Source organism: Prionailurus viverrinus, chromosome B2 (assembly GCF_022837055.1).
Source record: "Prionailurus viverrinus isolate Anna chromosome B2, UM_Priviv_1.0, whole genome shotgun sequence".
NCBI lineage: Eukaryota > Metazoa > Chordata > Mammalia > Carnivora > Felidae > Prionailurus > Prionailurus viverrinus.
Window position 1 is genome coordinate 133326266 of NC_062565.1, and position 17312 is coordinate 133343577.

The 17312-nt window shown below is 36.7% G+C and overlaps 1 protein-coding gene across 3 annotated transcripts in view; it reads left to right on the plus strand.

The window, feature by feature from the left end:
• Positions 1-17312, plus strand: part of STXBP5 (syntaxin binding protein 5) — a 174423-nt gene that overhangs the window by 47259 nt on the left and 109852 nt on the right. For all 3 annotated transcript variants that reach the window (XM_047858198.1, XM_047858199.1, XM_047858200.1), the window contains exons 5-7: positions 7979-8113; positions 10505-10568; positions 15461-15544. In XM_047858198.1, coding sequence (XP_047714154.1) covers positions 7979-8113; positions 10505-10568; positions 15461-15544 — 283 coding nt within the window. The remainder of the gene's footprint in view (positions 1-7978; positions 8114-10504; positions 10569-15460; positions 15545-17312) is intronic.

Genomic DNA, 17312 nt, shown 5'->3' on the forward strand with positions numbered 1-17312 from the left:
GTGTGGTCCAGAGAGGTTAACTTTAGAAAGATAGAAAAGGTCTATTCATGAAAGTCCTTTTATGGAAACATAAGAAATGTATATTCTCAATCTTTATTCAACTTTAAATCATTAAATGAATAACATATGAACAAGATACATTATAAGTGGGTATTGCAGATTGGTACATATCTTGGTTAATGAATAAGGGTTCAGTGGAGGAATAGAAACCATTGTAGGCATTAAGCATAAAGGGATTCATTTCAGGATATGTAGCAGTTTATAAAACTTTGAGAAGGGTTCTAGAACTGTTGTGTTAAAAAATTACTGCCCTACACCTGCCTCTTAGCACAGACAATACTGTGGCTGGTCCCCACTGCTGCCATAAGTACCTCTTGCCTTCAGGTTTCCTTGAATATCCTTGTCAGCAGAAACAGCAACAGAAATATGGTCTATGCCTCACTTCTACCTGCAAATCTCAGGTTTGTAGAAACTTAGTCTCATCTATAACTCTAGCCATGGAAGAGTCTGGGAAATAGAAATTTTAGCTTTCTAGCATCTGTGGTACAGGAAGGCATATAGGAGAATGTGGAAGAGGCTGCCGAGTGCTAGTTGACCAAATCCCCACTGTAACTCTACACCGTTTTCCCAGATACATGTACCACCAAGTGTCACTAAATATTGTTTAGGAAGCATTATGGTAGAAGATAGGAAGCTGTTACAGTCTTCTAAGTAAGATAATGATATGATTTCTCTTGTCTTTGAAAAGGTAACTCTCGAGGCAGCTAGAAATTGATTCGACAGTCAGTAATAATGGTTTAAATTAGGCCTAAGTCATGAGGATACAGAGGGAGCAACTCAGGAATATTTGATTATTTTATTAACATAATAAGTTCTCACATTTTATGTAGTTAATTTGTTTATTTAATGAATTAAGTACTTATTTAGTAAAAGATTTGCTAAGAATATAGAAGTGATGACGTATTTCCTGTCATGTTGAGCTAATTTTATGGTGATATAGGCATGTAGATGAGCTTATTGGTTCATATGTCTTTATGGCTTAAATACAAATTTGTGTTTATACACTTATTTATAGATGATTAATTTTAACATTACTTAGACTGTGTTCTTCTGTTAAGATTGATGATAGTTAAATCTTCCAGATTTGGTGCTTGTTGACTATATAACACTTGACAGACTGCTGCTAAAGCTAAATAGAGAATAAGATGTATGTATTACTTCCTGCCACTTAATATGTTACAAGTTGTTTAAGTCCCTTAAGTATATACAGAAATTACTGTGTTCCTAGTAACACTTTGTATAGAATAACTGTATCTGTGTTTAAGTGCTGTGTAGGGAATTAGAATATAACTCTACTTAGTGACGTTCTGAGGGAGTTCAACTTGAACATCGGTATGTCTCGAATACATTTGTTTCAGTCACGCTTTTTTTTTTGGCTCCATATTTATTTTAAGGTACATTTTCAGGCTCAATTTAATATACCACTCTTCATAATATCTGACCTTACTGTTTACTGAATTTTAATGTTTTTCACATGAGTCTCAACTATGTCATTTTAGTTATCTTCACTATAACATTATGCTTTAATATGTCAGCACATAAAGTTTACTTGCTCTCCTGGTATCAGTAAAAACTGAAGTCACTGTCATCTATTATGGTCTATATCACCTTAAAATAAATATCTTTATAATAAGGGGCGCCTGGGTGGCTCAATCAGTTAAATGCCCAACTCTTGATTTCAGCTCAGGTCACGATCTCATCATGGGTTTGTGAAGTAGAGTGTTGCATCGGCCTCTGTGCCGACAGCACAGACACCGCTTGGGATTCTCTCTCTCCCTCTCTTTGCCTGTCCCCCATGTGCTCATGTCCATGTTCTCTCCGTCCTTCAAAATAAAGAAATAAACATTGAAAAAAAATCTTGGGACGCCTGGGTGGCTCAGTCTGTTAAGCGTCCAACTTCGGCTCAGGTCATGATCTCACCGTTTGTGAGTTCAAGTCCTGCATTGGGCTCTCTGCTGTCAGTACAGAGCCTGCTTCAGATCCTCTGTCTCCCAGTCTCTCTCTGCCCTTCCCCTGCTCATACTCTCCCTCTCTCTCTTTCAAAAGTAAAATAAACACTTGGGGCTCCTGGAAGGCTCAGTTGATTGAGCATCCAACTTTGGCTCGGGTCATAATCAACATCTTGCAGGTTCGAGCCCCGCATCTGGTTCTGTGCTGACAGCTCAGAGCCTGGAGCCTGCTTCAGATTCTGTGTCTCCCTTTCTCTCTGCCCCTCCCCCGTTCACATTCTGTCTCTCTCTGTCTCTCAAAACAGAATAAAAGTTAAACATTTAAAAAAATTTTAAGGGCGCCTGGGTGGCGCAGTCGGTTAAGCGTCCGACTTCAGCCAGGTCACGATCTCGCAGTCCGTGAGTTCGAGCCCCGCGTCGGGCTCTGTGCTGACAGCTCAGAGCCTGGAGCCTGTTTCAGATTCTGTGTCTCCCTCTCTCTCTGCCCCTCCCCTGTTCATGCTCTGTCTCTCTGTGTCTCAAAAATAAATAAACGTTAAAAAAAAATTTTTTTTTAATTTAAAAAAAATCTTGATAATAAAAGCATATGAACAACAATAGTTAGGAATTTAATTTCAGTCAAAGGTAATGTTTGAGCTTCATGATAAATGCACTGTTGGCATTCTTAAAATTTTCTTGGGGTCTTTTTAATTTAATTCTAGAAATAGGAGAATTTGTTTTCCTCTATGTTTTTATAGCTTTTCAAGTAAAAAGATTTTATTTGAGTGGATTGTACTAAATAACAGGTCACTTACCTATTGCTGCATATCAAAACATCCCAAAACTTGAGAAGCTAAAATAACAGCCATTTTGTTTGCTCATAATTTTGTGGGTCAGCACTTGGGTCGGGCTTAGCAGAAGCAGTCTTTCCCTGTAGTTACTTATGCAACCACAGTTATCTGGCTGCTCTACTGGGTTGGGTGATCTAGCTTGCCTTACATGTCTGGTGGTTGGTGCTGGCTGTGGGCTGGGCCAGATTTTCCCAACAGGTTACACTGGGCTTCATCATACGGCACCTGGGTTCTAAAAGCACAAGAAACAGGTCAAGGCCAAGTGTGCAAGTGCTTTTCAAATTCCTGCTTGTGGCACAGCTGCCCGTGTCTCAGTGGCCAATGGAAGTCACAAGATCCTAGAGTCAGTGTTGGGAGAGACCATACAAGGGGCGGGATACAGGGAGAGAGAGAGACCTCTTGAGGGACATTACTGTAGTAATGTAGTGATACTTAGTTCATTGATGAAACTTTCCTGTTTTCAGTGTTTCTTTGTGTCTGTTGATCTGGATTCTTTAAATTTGAAATCTGTTTGTCTGAAAGCTATTCAGTGCCATTTGTTTCATGACTACTTTACTGAAAAATAGTAGATTTCTATCATGGACCACTTTCTTAGAAAGATTAACAACAAATCTCTTCTCTCTATATATGTATATACACACATACACACATGTACGTATGTACACACACATAATATGTATATATAGTTTTAAGTGCTCCAGTTGGCCTTTCCCTAAATCAGTGGCATGGTATTTTATTTGGTTGCATGGAATTTTAGTTTTCTCACTGTTCCTATTCCCACATATTCAGAGCCGTTAAAATTTGCTAATCAAGAAACTGTCAGTTTAATTGTGATAAAAACGACTTGACTTTCTTCCTTCTCAAATGAGTCAAATAATGAGGGTAGTTATGGTACAGAGTAATTTTTAAATTTGGTATATTGTACAAATACACTCCCATTATTCCTATATAAGACTCATTCTAGGGACCATATTAAAGCCTTGGTGCCAGATCATTAAGTGAACATTTTAATTAAGTCCCTTCTTAAAATGTTAAGTAGTAGTTTTCACTTCTGAAAACAAAGATGCTTAAAATTTTTCAGCAGTGTCAGTTGGTTTTATAATTGAGAAAAAACTTATGATGGTAGCTAATACTGAAAAGGTGAATCTAGGGAAAAGTTCTAGATGTTTGGCTGAACATTGAAGAATTTATTCCTTTTTTAAAAAACTTTTTTAACAATTATTTTTGAGAGAGAGAGACAGACAGAGCATAAGCAGGGGAGGGGCAGAGAGAGAGAGAGAGAGAGAGAGAGAGAGAGAGAATACAAAGCAGGCTCCAGGCTCTGAGCTGTCAGCACAGAGCCCAATGTGGAGCTGGAACCCATGAACTGTGAGATCATGATCTGAGCCGAAGTCGTACGCTTAACCAACTGAGCCACCCAGGTGGCTTATTTATTCTTTTTTATTTATTCTTAATTATTTATTCTTATTCTTTAAATTTATACTTATTTCTTTAAATACTTAAACAGTATGCTGTTGCACTGGTAACAGAAAATATTGTATGAATACATCACAAATCTCTGGCCGTAAGATAAGTTTAAATTTCTTAAGCATATTATTTAAACAATTTTGTTAGCATTAAAATCAAAGATGGGTCATGTCATTGTATTAGCAATGTCATTAGTTACTGCTTTTCTTTTTTTTTAATTTTTTTTTTTTTAACATTTATTTATTTTTGAGACAGAGAGAGACAGAGCATGAACGGGGGAGGGGCAGAGAGAGAGGGAGACACAGAATCGGAAGCAGGCTCCAGGCTCTGAGCCATCAGCCCAGAGCCTGACGCGGGGCTCGAACTCACGGACCGCGAGATCGTGACCTGAGCTGAAGTCGGACGCTCAACCGACTGAGCCACCCAGGCGCCCCTAGTTACTGCTTTTCTAGAGTGAAGAATAAAGGAGAATTGCATAATAGTGGAAAAGACGGGAAGTTAGATATTTCTGATTTTTTTTTTTTTTTTGTGAGCCAATCATTATTTTGGCTTAGTTATTTTGAAATTGTTGAATTTTCAAAACATTTAACTCTATTCATGTTTTAGTTTATAACACATTTCAAATGAAGTGGTTGTTTTTATGATTATTGCACCTTTCATTTTATATTTGGCTTGCTGTTGGTACTTTTATGTAGCTTAAGTAGTTAAAATTTGCCTATAACTTCTAGTTGGTAGACTATCACGTGATAATTAGCTAACATTTATTGAACACTTCTCTGCTTCAGGCCCCATTTTAAGCATATACCATGCTTTGTCTTATTGGAGACTCAGGGGAACACTGTCCGGTAGATGTCCTTTACTGCTTAGAAACTGAGGTTCTGAGAGATTAAGTGGTTTACCAGAAGTCTCATGCTTGATAAGTAACAGAGCTGGAAATTAAATACAGGCAGTCTAATTCCAGAGCTTGTGCCTATGTATTATCAGAATCACAATCTATATGCATAATCGCTAAATCCATAAATCTCTGAAAATACAAAATTTTAAAACCGTTTTATTTAGGGTATAATAAACATATAATACGCTCCACATAAAGTGTACAGTTTGATAAATTGACACATACATACGCGGATGAAACTGTCACCATAATCAAGATAACAAACATACACGTCACCCCAAAATATTTCCTTGTCCTCATCCCTCCCCTCTTCTATTTCTAGCCTCCGCTCCTGCAATCTGCAGGTAACCACTAATCTGCTTTCCATTACAATAGTTTAGTTTGCCTTTCGTATTGCATATAAGTTGCATATAAATGGAATCGTACAATATGTCTTTTTATCTGGTTTCTTTCCCTCATGATAAGGATTTTGATATTCATCAATACTGTTGCATGTATGAGTAGTTTATTCCTTTTTACTACTGAATAGTATTCTGTTATGAGTATATACCACTTACCTGTTGATGGACATTTGGATTGTTTCCAGTTTTTGGCTGTTACAAAGCTGTTTTGTAACATGTGTACAAGTTTTGTATAGATTATGTTTTCCTTTCTCTTGGGTAAATACCTAAATACAATAGGTATATGTTTAACTTTTTAAGAAACTGCCAGTGACTATAGTTAATAATACTTTTTATGTATTTGAAGCTTGCTTGGAGAGTAGGAGATCTTAAAAGTTCTAAACTAAGAAAAAAATATTTCTAACTATATGTGTGGTGATGAATATTTCAGCTAGACTTGCTGTGATCATCTTGCAATATACACACATATCGACTCATTGTATATATTTGAAACTAATATAATATTACATGCGAATTATATCTCAGTTAAAAAAACTGCCAAAAATCATACCTTAAAAATATTTAATGTCTTTGTGAGATAGTGCCATTTTAGGTGATCTACAAAATTTGCATTATATATTTTTTTGAAATCCAGAAAATTCAGAATTCTGAAACCTATATGGCCCTGGAGTTTTCAGAAAGGTACTGTGGACTGCTTAGTATTTTGTGAAGTCATATGGGACTATAAAACGTTTTTTTGATGCAACAGACATTTTTGTGCTTTGTTTAATATAGAAAATCCCTTAGAAATATGACATGTTATTATATAAAACCCTCAACAAGAAATACAGATGATGAACCTTAAATAATTATTTAAATGAACATTCCCTCTAGGAGGTAGACCATGAGTTGCATGTACATTTATTTGATAAGTATTTTCATCTTGAAAATTTTCTGTAATGAAATTGTGTTCATGGGAATAACAATGTTGTGTATGCTATACCTTGCTTAAAACCTAGTACCAGTATTGATGGTCTAGTACTAATTATTACTGTATGTTATTTGAAGTGCTGTTCTATTGAAAATTTGAATATATTTTGAGAGGCACAATAAATAGGTAGGCTAAAAAAATGAGCATTATATGATTTCATAACATACTAATTTTGGGGGGCTAAAAATAAGTGCTACAAAAAGGACAAGATAGTTTCCATTCTTTGTCTTGAAGTCAAATGATCTAAGAATAGAAAGTGTTTGAAATTACTGGAATGATAATAAACCTTAATACGTGCATGTAAATTATAATTTGTTAATGAAGTCCTGTCATATCATTATGACATAGGAGAAGAGCATTGTCTAAGTGTGAGTATAGAGGATCTCTGCACTCCCTAAGGCTTACAAGTTACTGAAGAAGGTAGACCTTAACTGTCTTAACAAGGCAAGCCTGATAGAGATAAAAATTATTGGGCTATCAATTTGAATAAAGGTGTATTTGAACTGAATCTTGAATAGAAGAAAAATATGAACGGGAAGAGCCTTTTGCCTGGAAGGAATGGTAAGCACAGGTACTGAGATAGATGAGTGTGTTTAATAACTCCTGAGGAATGTAATAATACCTAGGGTCATGTGGGTATTAATGGTTTGTGGTTTAATGGTTAAATATGTGATGCGCCTAAAGTAACACAGTGGATGACATAGCCAGGTTTGAAACACATGGTAACTTTAAAACCCATCTTCTTTCTGTCAAGCCATCATGTCTATTTACTATAAGGCCTTCTGTTTGACATATAAGTTGAATTTGTATGTCGAATATTAATCACAGGGACACCTGAGTGGCTCAGTCAGTTAAGCATCTGACTCTTGATTTCAGCTCAGGTCATGATCTCAGATAGAGTCCTGTGTCAGGCTGTCCACTGACAACACAGAGCCTGCTTGGGATTCTATCTTTTCCTCTCTGCCCCTCCCCCACTCATGTTCTCTAAATAAATAAATAAACTTAAAAAAATAAATTAAAAAAAATGTTAACAGGGGCGCCTGGGTGGCGCAGTCGGTTAAGCCTCCGACTTCAGCCAGGTCACGATCTCGCGGTCCGGGAGTTCGAGCCCCGCGTCGGGCTCTGGGCTGATGGCTCAGAGCCTGGAGCCTGTTTCCGATTCTGTGTCTCCCTCTCTCTCTGCCCCTCCCCCGTTCATGCTCTGTCTCTCTCTGTCCCAAAAATAAATAAACGTTGAAAAAAAATTAAAAAAAAAAAAAAAATGTTAACCACAATGAGTAGATAAATCTGGTTTCATATCATTTTTGCCTTTCCTAAATTAGACATCACGATTAACCCTCTAATACAATTAACAAAAGTTACAGACGTTTTTCTAATTTCCTTTTTGGTTATATTTTCTCTTGCAGGGTTACATTTTGCCATCTGCCTTTCCAGAGTAAGTGGCTCTATGTGGGCACTGAACGAGGTAATATACATATTGTCAATGTGGAGTCCTTCACACTCTCAGGCTACGTCATTATGTGGAATAAAGCCATTGAACTGTGAGTTTGAGCAAATATTCCATATCTGAAAGTATCAGGACCATGTATGATATCTTTATATAATAGCTAATGAGTAAATCCGTGTGGAATTAAATGTCAGACATTCTTGATATTAAACACAGATTTATTAGCCTTTTCTAAATATTATACTATTAACAGTTTGTACATTTAAATGTTCTGTATACATATAGACAGATATGTGATCATATGTATATATAAACCTGTGTATGTATGTACCAATTGTAGTACAAGTTTAATGAAACAATTATTAGGTGAAAAACACTCCCAATTTTTTTTTTCTGTACTTTTATCTTCTGTTTATTTTTCTTTCAGATGTTAGTCATACCCCACTAAGTTGATTTCATGACCCACTAATGGGTTGCCACCAGTGTTTAGAAAACATTGATCTAAACCAGTACTTGATATGTTTAAATAACTGACAAATATAATGTAAATGTTTACAATATTGCAGAATTTGACAATTTGTTAATTTTGATATAATGATGATTGTTTTCATTTAACAATAGCAACAAAAACAGGGTTCAGCTGTAAGACCTTAAGGATCTTTAGCACTAACTTTGCACTACTTTGTTTTAGAATCTTATTTTTATATCTTTTTTAATTTTTTTTTAACATTTATTTATTTTTGAGACAGAGAGAGACAGAGGATGAACGGGGGAGGGCCAGAGAGAGAGGGAGGCACAGAATCTGATACAGGCTCCAGGCTCTGAGCTGTCAGCACAGAGCCTGACGCAGGGCTCGAACTCACAGACCGTGAGATCATGACCTGAGCCGAAGTCAGATGCTCAACCGACTGAGCCACCCAGCCGCCCCAACTCTTATCTTTATATCTTATCTCAGGTTTTTTCTCATATTATTTAGACACAAAAATAAAAATGTATGGACATTGACAGAATTCATTTTCGATGTTTCGTTTGTTTTTAAAAATTTTTTTAACGTTTATTTCTGAGAGAGAGACAGAGCATGAGTGGGGGAGGGACAGAGAGAGAGGGAAACACAGAATCCAAAGTAGGCTCCAGGCTCTGAGCTGTCAGCACAGAGCCCAATGAGGGGCTCAAACTCACAAACTGTGAGATCATGATCCGAAGTCGGATGCTTAACCTACTGAGCCACCCGGGTGCCCCATCTTTTGTTTGTTTTTAAACAAATAGTTCTGTATTATTGCATTCCACAGAATTTGACATAAGGATAAATTTGTGGCATCACTCTTAAGCAACGTCTGGGTCAACTATTATAATGTACTAAGCCTGGTTTTTCTTCCTGTGGCAGTAATGTTATCATATCTCAGTGCCTTGGTCCAAGGTGTGGGTTTTTGTGGTTGTTCTCTGAGTTGATCACAACACCCACTAGGTTGGCCTGGTGCAGATAGATGTCTGTATGGTTTCACAAAGGTCTCATGAAGTGGGCTGGTGTCTCAACCCTTGGAATTTATGAATAGGGAGGTGCTCATTCCTACTTATGGGCATAAATTCAGCTCCATTCTTATCTATATGACTTCTTTTTCTCTGAGCGTGTACAGTGGCATTAGTTTTGTTGTTGTGTTAAAAACCATAATAGAGGGGCGCCTGGGTGGCTTGGTCGGTTAAGCGTCCGACTTCAGCTCAGGTCACGATCTCACGGTCCGTGGGTTTGAGCCCTGCGTCGGGCTCTGTGCTGACAGCTCAGAGCCTGGAGCCTGTTTCAGATTCTGTGTCTCCCTCTCTCTCTGCTCCTCCCCTGTTCATGCTCTGCCTTTCTCTGTCTCAAAAATAAATAAATGTTAAAAGAAAAAATTTAAAAAAAAGTAATAGAATTTTTCCTATTTTTTTGTGGGTGAACTATGGAACTATGGATGCCCCAGTTGGAGGCTAGAGTTGAGTAAAATAAGATAGCAATATTTTAGATGATGCTTACTTTATTAATTCTGAGAATTCTACCATGAGAATAGATTTTTTTGTGCTAAAATACTAAATTGAATATCCCTATACAGAAAGTGTACTTGTAAATTTTGTGGATTTGTATCAATGTCACTATTTTTCCTCTGATTGCTATGTTTTCTTTTAGTTCTTATTTAAATTCCAGTTACTTAACATACAGTGTAATATTAGTTTCAGCTACACAGTATAGTAATTGGGCACTTCCAGTGCTCATCACAAGTGGCCCTTCAGTCCCCATCACCTATTTAACTCATCCCCCACCCAAATTTTCCTCTGATTGCTATTTTGATCCATATTAAGAACTATACATTTCTTACCTATTACTTACTGAATTGTTCTCACCCTTTATAAATACATCTTTATCGTCCATTCATTGGTTTCATTATAATGAATATATAGTTGTATTGAAATTTTTAATTGAGAAAAAAAAGTCTTGCTAACTTTTCTTTTTTAGGTCATCTAAATCTCACCCAGGACCGGTTGTCCATATAAGTGATAACCCAATGGATGAAGGAAAGGTAGAGTTTTTTCCTAAAAAATGACTTATTACTTAAATGCATGGATCTTGGTATTTTTTAAAAAAAAATGCAAACTGTTCTAGTGCCACATGTATTTACCTTGCAAAGTTGACATTTCTAACAAATGTTGTCCATCATAGACAGTTACTGGTTTATTTAAATATTATGAAGAACAAGAATTAGAATCATTTATAATTTTAAAGAACACAAAAAAACCCTAAGACAAATAAAATGTAATAAGTACAATTCAAAGTTATTTTTGGCATATTAAGATTTTGTGGAAATCTGGGAAAAACTGTTTTCTTTTGCTTTAGAATTATTTTTTAACACTTTAATTATACAAATTTTGTAGCATTTATCACATAATGCCTTATGTTAGAGGTGTCTCTGTACTCCTCACTCTTCAATTTTTCTTCATAGATAGCTTAGATTAATAATGTAGAGATTTTTAAATTTTTTTTTCAACGTTTATTTATTTTTGGGACAGAGAGAGACAGAGCATGAACGGGGGAGGGGCAGAGAGAGAGGGAGACACAGAATCAGAAACAGGCTCCAGGCTCCGAGCCATCAGCCCAGAGCCCGACGCGGGGCTCGAACTCACAGACCGCAAGATCGTGACCTGGCTGAAGTCGGACGCTTAACCGACTGCGCCACCCAGGCGCCCCATGTAGAGATTTTTTAAAATATTACTTCACTTTTTATACTCAAAACCAGTTTCATATAGTCAGTATCTAGCTATTGTTTAGATTTGTTAATACATTTAAAAATAAAAATTCATTTTCCATGAATCTCTTACTTAAATAATTTTATGATATTATCCTACATAAATGCCAGGAAGTTTATCACTATCAAAAGTCAGTGAAATGAAACTTCTAGATTTTGTGAAGGTTTTTCCTTTCCTCAACTAATGGGAGTGGTCTAGCCTGTGTGTTGTATAACACTATTCTTTTATTTGCTACTGGGAAAACAAAGGCATAGCTCTACTGTTTGGAGTTAGCTTGTAATCATACAAATGTACGCTTTGAGAGAAACTTCACAGGAAGCAAGTTACAGTAACCTATATCTACACTTTATTTTCTTTGATACAAGGTACTTGTTTAGAAGCCTTTAGGTGGGAGGCATGGAAAGAGAATTGAAAACTTCCCTCCCTTCTTTCTGGATTCAGTCACTAAGTCATTTCAATCATTTCTTTGCAGTGTCTGTTTTTTATTCAGCCTCATTACGGCCACTGTAGTTCAAGCGTTCCAACCCATTCATGAGTCGTTTCCAGATCAGTCTTCCTAGAATGCTGTTTTAATGTTATTGCTCTCCTTGTTGAAAAGCTTTCAGTGGTTCTGCAGTATCTAACAAGATACAGTTTCCTTAAAGCATAGCTCCTAGGTTCCACTGTCTTTCATAACACCTTCACCTGAATGCTCTGCTGAAGCAAATAGTTATTGTTTCCCAGATGTGAGCTGTTCTTTGCTGCCTACCTGCCTCCTGTATGGGAGTCCCTTTGTATGCAGTGCTTTTCCACTGAATGCTGTCTGCTGAATTCGTACCCACATTTTGAGGCTTAGATTAAATATATATCTTTCATGATATCTTTGCTGTTAATCCTGACTAAAAATGCTTTCTCTCACTTTCAAATCCATTAGCACCTTAGTTGTGCAAGTTTTACAGTACTTGTCACATATTGCCATGTATTAGAAATATGTGCATATCTCACGTCCCCTGCACTCAAGAGACCCCTTGAGCATAGAGAGATTTACAAAGGTTTATGTTTCCCATAGCACCTGACATAGAAATAGTAATTCCTCAGTGTATACTTAATTTATTGTATAAATAAATTACGTATAGCTGCTTGTATCATCCTCACTTTTTGAAACCTGGCATTATGTTATTCTCCTTAGTTTCCAGAGTTAATCTCATCTAAACGTTGTTGAAATATTAAGGTACTAGACTAGTTTATATTGTCTAACCTTTGATTTCTAATAGAAAAGCCCACTTTGTATCAGTGACTCTTCTGCTGTTTCCAAAGATCTTTGTAACATTGTGTCACTAAAGAAAGGCCACGGGGCAGATTCCTTCAAAGCTAACCTTATAGGAGATGCCACCACAGTAAGCAAAGGCCTTGGCTAGGGAAGGTTAGGCGTTAGTGTAAACTTACTTAGGATAGTAACAGTAATGACTGCCACTTACTGAATTGTGCTTTATTTTGGGCACCGTGCTTTCTACTTTATATGCACTATTTTATTCAATCCTCTTAACAATTTGTAAGTTAGTTGTCTTCCCGAATTTACAGATGCTGAGGCAGACACTTGGTGTGATTATGTGTTCCAGAGATACAAAGCTAGATAGCGATAGAGCTGGAATTTTGAATACTGATCATTCTGATTCCATCCCCAGAGTTATTGATGTTGCAGAGAGTCCCATTCATAGTGAGTGTACCCAGTAATTTTTTTAGGAGAGAAGAAAATAAAAGGAAACTGCTCAACAATATGTAAATTAACATCTCTGAGAAAAGATTCTAGTGGGAATTAATATTGAAAGAATTTTCCATGTTTAAATACCATATCTTTTAAGTTACCTCTTCTATTTTTATAATATTTAGGAGATTATGGGGATTAAAGTCTAACCTGTTGACACAGATTTCTAACATTCTTAGGATGTTAGAGCAGGCTAGAGATGTTAAAACTTACTATAACCCTCTTATGTTATTAACATCTGGATGGATAAAATTACTTACTTAATGTTAAATGGCTACTAAGTAACAAATCTAAGACGAGAGCTTAAGTGACCTATGTCCTGAGCAATCCCATGCTGTTTACACTGTATATCAACTCTTAACTTTTATCCTTTTCCATCTCTTATTCCTGAAGTTTCTCTATTACTTCCCCCTCAGAAAATGCCATGTTACATGTCTTAAGGTATTTAGAGGGACTAGAAGGTAAAGGAAACAAATACAGTTTTTCCAGAAGGAGTATGTATCTCACATTGTCTAGAAAAGAACAGTTTGTATTAGCAAAATTAACTATACTTCCTGACAAGGTGGGGGAAAGTTTGTTAGCTTCAGTGATTGTCCTTCCAGATACCCCTGAAGTCTGAAACCCACAAAATTGCTATTTCATTAAAATTATTGGGACCGCCCCAGACTTTGTTCATATCCCCAGATTACATTACAACTATTAGCTACCTACTGGTCATTTATGTGTTTATTAAACAAATATTTATTGTCTTCTGTGTACTAGGCAATATAATAGATATTAGAGACATATAGATGAAAATGCATGTGTTGGCATAGGAGAAGGAAGACCTTAGTCTATCTAGAGAAATGGGGGGTTGTCTTACCCAAGGGAGCATCACCAAATTGAGACTTAAAAATGAATAGAAGATCACTCAGAGAATAAAAGAGAAGGAGGTTTCAAGCAAAGGGAATACTGAGATTTGAAAAAGTCAAGTTCGGGGGTTGTGGGCAGAAGAGGTTTGATAGACAGTGGACAGTCTGTAAAGCAAGAACATGCATTCCATTCTGGAATTTATTTATTCCCTCCCAAAATATATTAAGTACCTACAACATATCAGTCAGGCTCAGTGTCTTATGGTGGTGGTGAACAAGATAAGACCAGTCCTTGCCTAAATAGACCAGTATTATAGTCAGAAAATTCAGCTAAGGAAAAGGCCACTATTGTGTAGCAATCCTTCAGATTAAAAAAATGTACAGAGTGCTGTTGGAGGACATAGGAATGGGATTGACTTACATTTGGTAGGTCAAGGAACGCTTCCCAGAGGAAGTAATAGCTAAAACAACATCTAGATGTTAGTAGGATTGGTCAGGCAAAGAGGGAGACATTGAAATGTGGCCCAGGTGGGAAGGCAGCAAAGGTGAGAGAGCATGAACAGAGAGATGTGCTGGAGTGTATTGGGTAAGAGGGATGTGACAAGGGACGAAGCTGGAGAGGTAAGCAGCAGTCACACCATAGTAAATCTTATAGGTCATATTACTCAGTTTGGACTTTATCCTAAAAGTAATGGTAAGACAATAAAAAAGTTTAAATAAAAGCATGTATTTCCATAATCAGGTTTGCGTTTTAGAACTGTTAAAACACTAGCTACAATAGGGAATGAGTTTAAAAAGGAGCAAAACTGGGGTCGGGAGACTGGGGAGACCAGAAAAAAGAACTTTGTGTCTTGAACCAGGAGAGAGGTATTGGAGGTGTGGGAAAGTGGAGAGATAATAGAACGTAATTTTAAAATCACCGGATGATTTTCCCTAATGAGGGAGACTAGAGTTAGGGATGATCCTCCAGGTGTTTGTTAGAGCAACTTAATGAACATTAAGACAGGAAATAGAGAGAGAGACACAGTGTAGGGGGAAAATAACAAATTCACTTTTGGACACGTTTACTTTGAGGCTCTTACGGCGTTAGTAAAGGGAGCCGTGACCACTGGAATTATGAGTCTGCATCTCATGGGAAGGATCTAGGCTGGATAGAACTTGGAACTTATCAATAGATAGATGAGTAAGTGAGATTATCTAAAATGTGTTGAATTAGGAGAGTTTGTAAACTCTAAAGCACCTACAAATGTTAATTTTTAGTTAGTAATTTATTGTTATATTAATTAATGAAAATGTACACACCGGACTTCAAAATGGTACTGTTTTCTTTCTCAATAACTAGTTATATATGTTGAGTCACTAATCATCAAACATATATGTAATATATAATATTAATATATATATAATATATACTGCAGTGCAGTATCCTCATCATTCATATGATTAGCAATGAAGATGTTCAATTATAATTTTATACTTAAAACGTGAATGATAATATTTATCTTTATTGCCACCAAATAAATGTTTCACATAATACCATTCCTAGGTCATGTGGCATTTTCTTTTATTACAGCTTTTGATTGGCTTCGAGTCTGGAACAGTGGTGTTATGGGACCTCAAATCAAAGAAAGCCGACTACAGATACACGTATGATGAGGTAATAACATTAGTTTTGCTACTCAAACGTTATTTTTGTCATTTTTCTAGTTCAGAACAGCTTCTCTAAGAACTTAATTGGTGATTTTAGTTGAGGCAACCTTTGTAACACTTTTTAAATATATAAAACAGATAATCACATAGCTTAAAAGATTTAAAAAACAAAAAAATCTCTTCTCCACCCCTGTCTTTTGGCCTTCTAATCCCTTTACCCCTGGGACTAGTGTTAGCTGTTTATCTCGTTGGTTCTCCTAGAAGTATTCTGTCATTTACCAGCAAATTAATAAATGTATCCTATTTTTTTTATTATATACAAGTCATAGTAAACTGTAGACAAGTATAATTTCACTTGTTTTAAGATCCAAAGAAAGGGGCGCGTGGGTGGCTCAGTCGGTTAAGCGTCTGACTTCGGCTCAGGTCACGATGTCGCTGTCCGTGAGTTCGAATCTCGCGTCAGGCTCTGTGCTGACCGCTCAGAGCCTGGAGCCTGTTTCAGATTCTGTGTCTCCCTCTCTCTCTGACCCTCCCCCGTTCATGCTCTGTCTCTCTCTGTCTCAAAAATAAATAAACGTTAAAAAAAAAAATTAAAAAAAAAAAAGATCCAAATAAAGATTGATTGTGGTTGACCAATGTCTTTTAAGTCTCACAAACTGTAGGCCTCTCCTCACCTTTTGCCTTCCCTCCTTACTGCATTCCTTCTTTTTTTTTTTAAATTTTTTTTAACGTTTATTTATTTTTGAGACAGAGACAGGGCATGAACAAGGGAGGGGCAGAGAGAGAGGGAGACACAGAATCGGAAACAGGCTCCAGGCTCTGAGCTGTCAGCACAGAGCCCGACGCGGGGCTTGAACTCACAGACTGTGAGATCATGACCTGAGCCGAAGTCGGACGCTTAACCGACTGAGCCACCCAGGCACCCCTGCATTCCTTCTTTATGGCCACTTATTTGTTAAAGGTAGAGTCTCCCAAAGACTAGATTTTTCTGGCCCCGTCCCTCTTGTGTTTAACTTTTTTTTTTTTTTTTTGCCCTTAGATTTCCTATAAAATGGATAGTATGCTGAGGCTTGATCGAATTCAGATTCATTTTTCATTTTTAGCGAGACTTCTTCATAAATGATGCTGATGCTTTTCTGTTAGGTTGAGTGTTAGTATCTGTGAGGTGAGCAGGCAGTGTTGTTCAAGGCCTAGATTTATTAATGGATAGAGGTTGCAAAACGAAGGTGTAATTCTGTAATTCCTCCTCTACTTATTAACTCAGACACTTGAGTGTAAAGAGAAACTTCTTCTCATCTACTATTCGGTTAATAGTAGTACAGTTCTTAAGAAAAGCATCAATGATTCTCTCATTTTACTTCGATATTTACTCTAAAGGGGTTGTTCTCTAATAATCTCAATGATGACCAATTTGTTCTTGCTTCTAGTTTCACTATGTACTTAAGGATTTAAACATGTTTGCTCTCCTTTGACGTGTTGAAGTTACTATTCTTACTGATTTTCAGATTGTTCCATTTTTGGTCAGTGAACCTCCTCCTTTTGGTTCCTGAATTCTTTGGTGATAATAGTCATGGATAGCTTCCCTGCCATTATTAACAAAGTGTAACTATTAATTTTGCATATTTTTGTTTCAAACTTAGGATTTTTTTCTTATGAAATGTGGCTCAGTCAGTGTGGAATGGTATCCAGTAACTGTCATCTGGGGATTAGTAAGGGTCATGATTTCTAATTCAATGACTAGAGCTAGGAGGTGTATAAGTGGTTTTTCTTGTTTT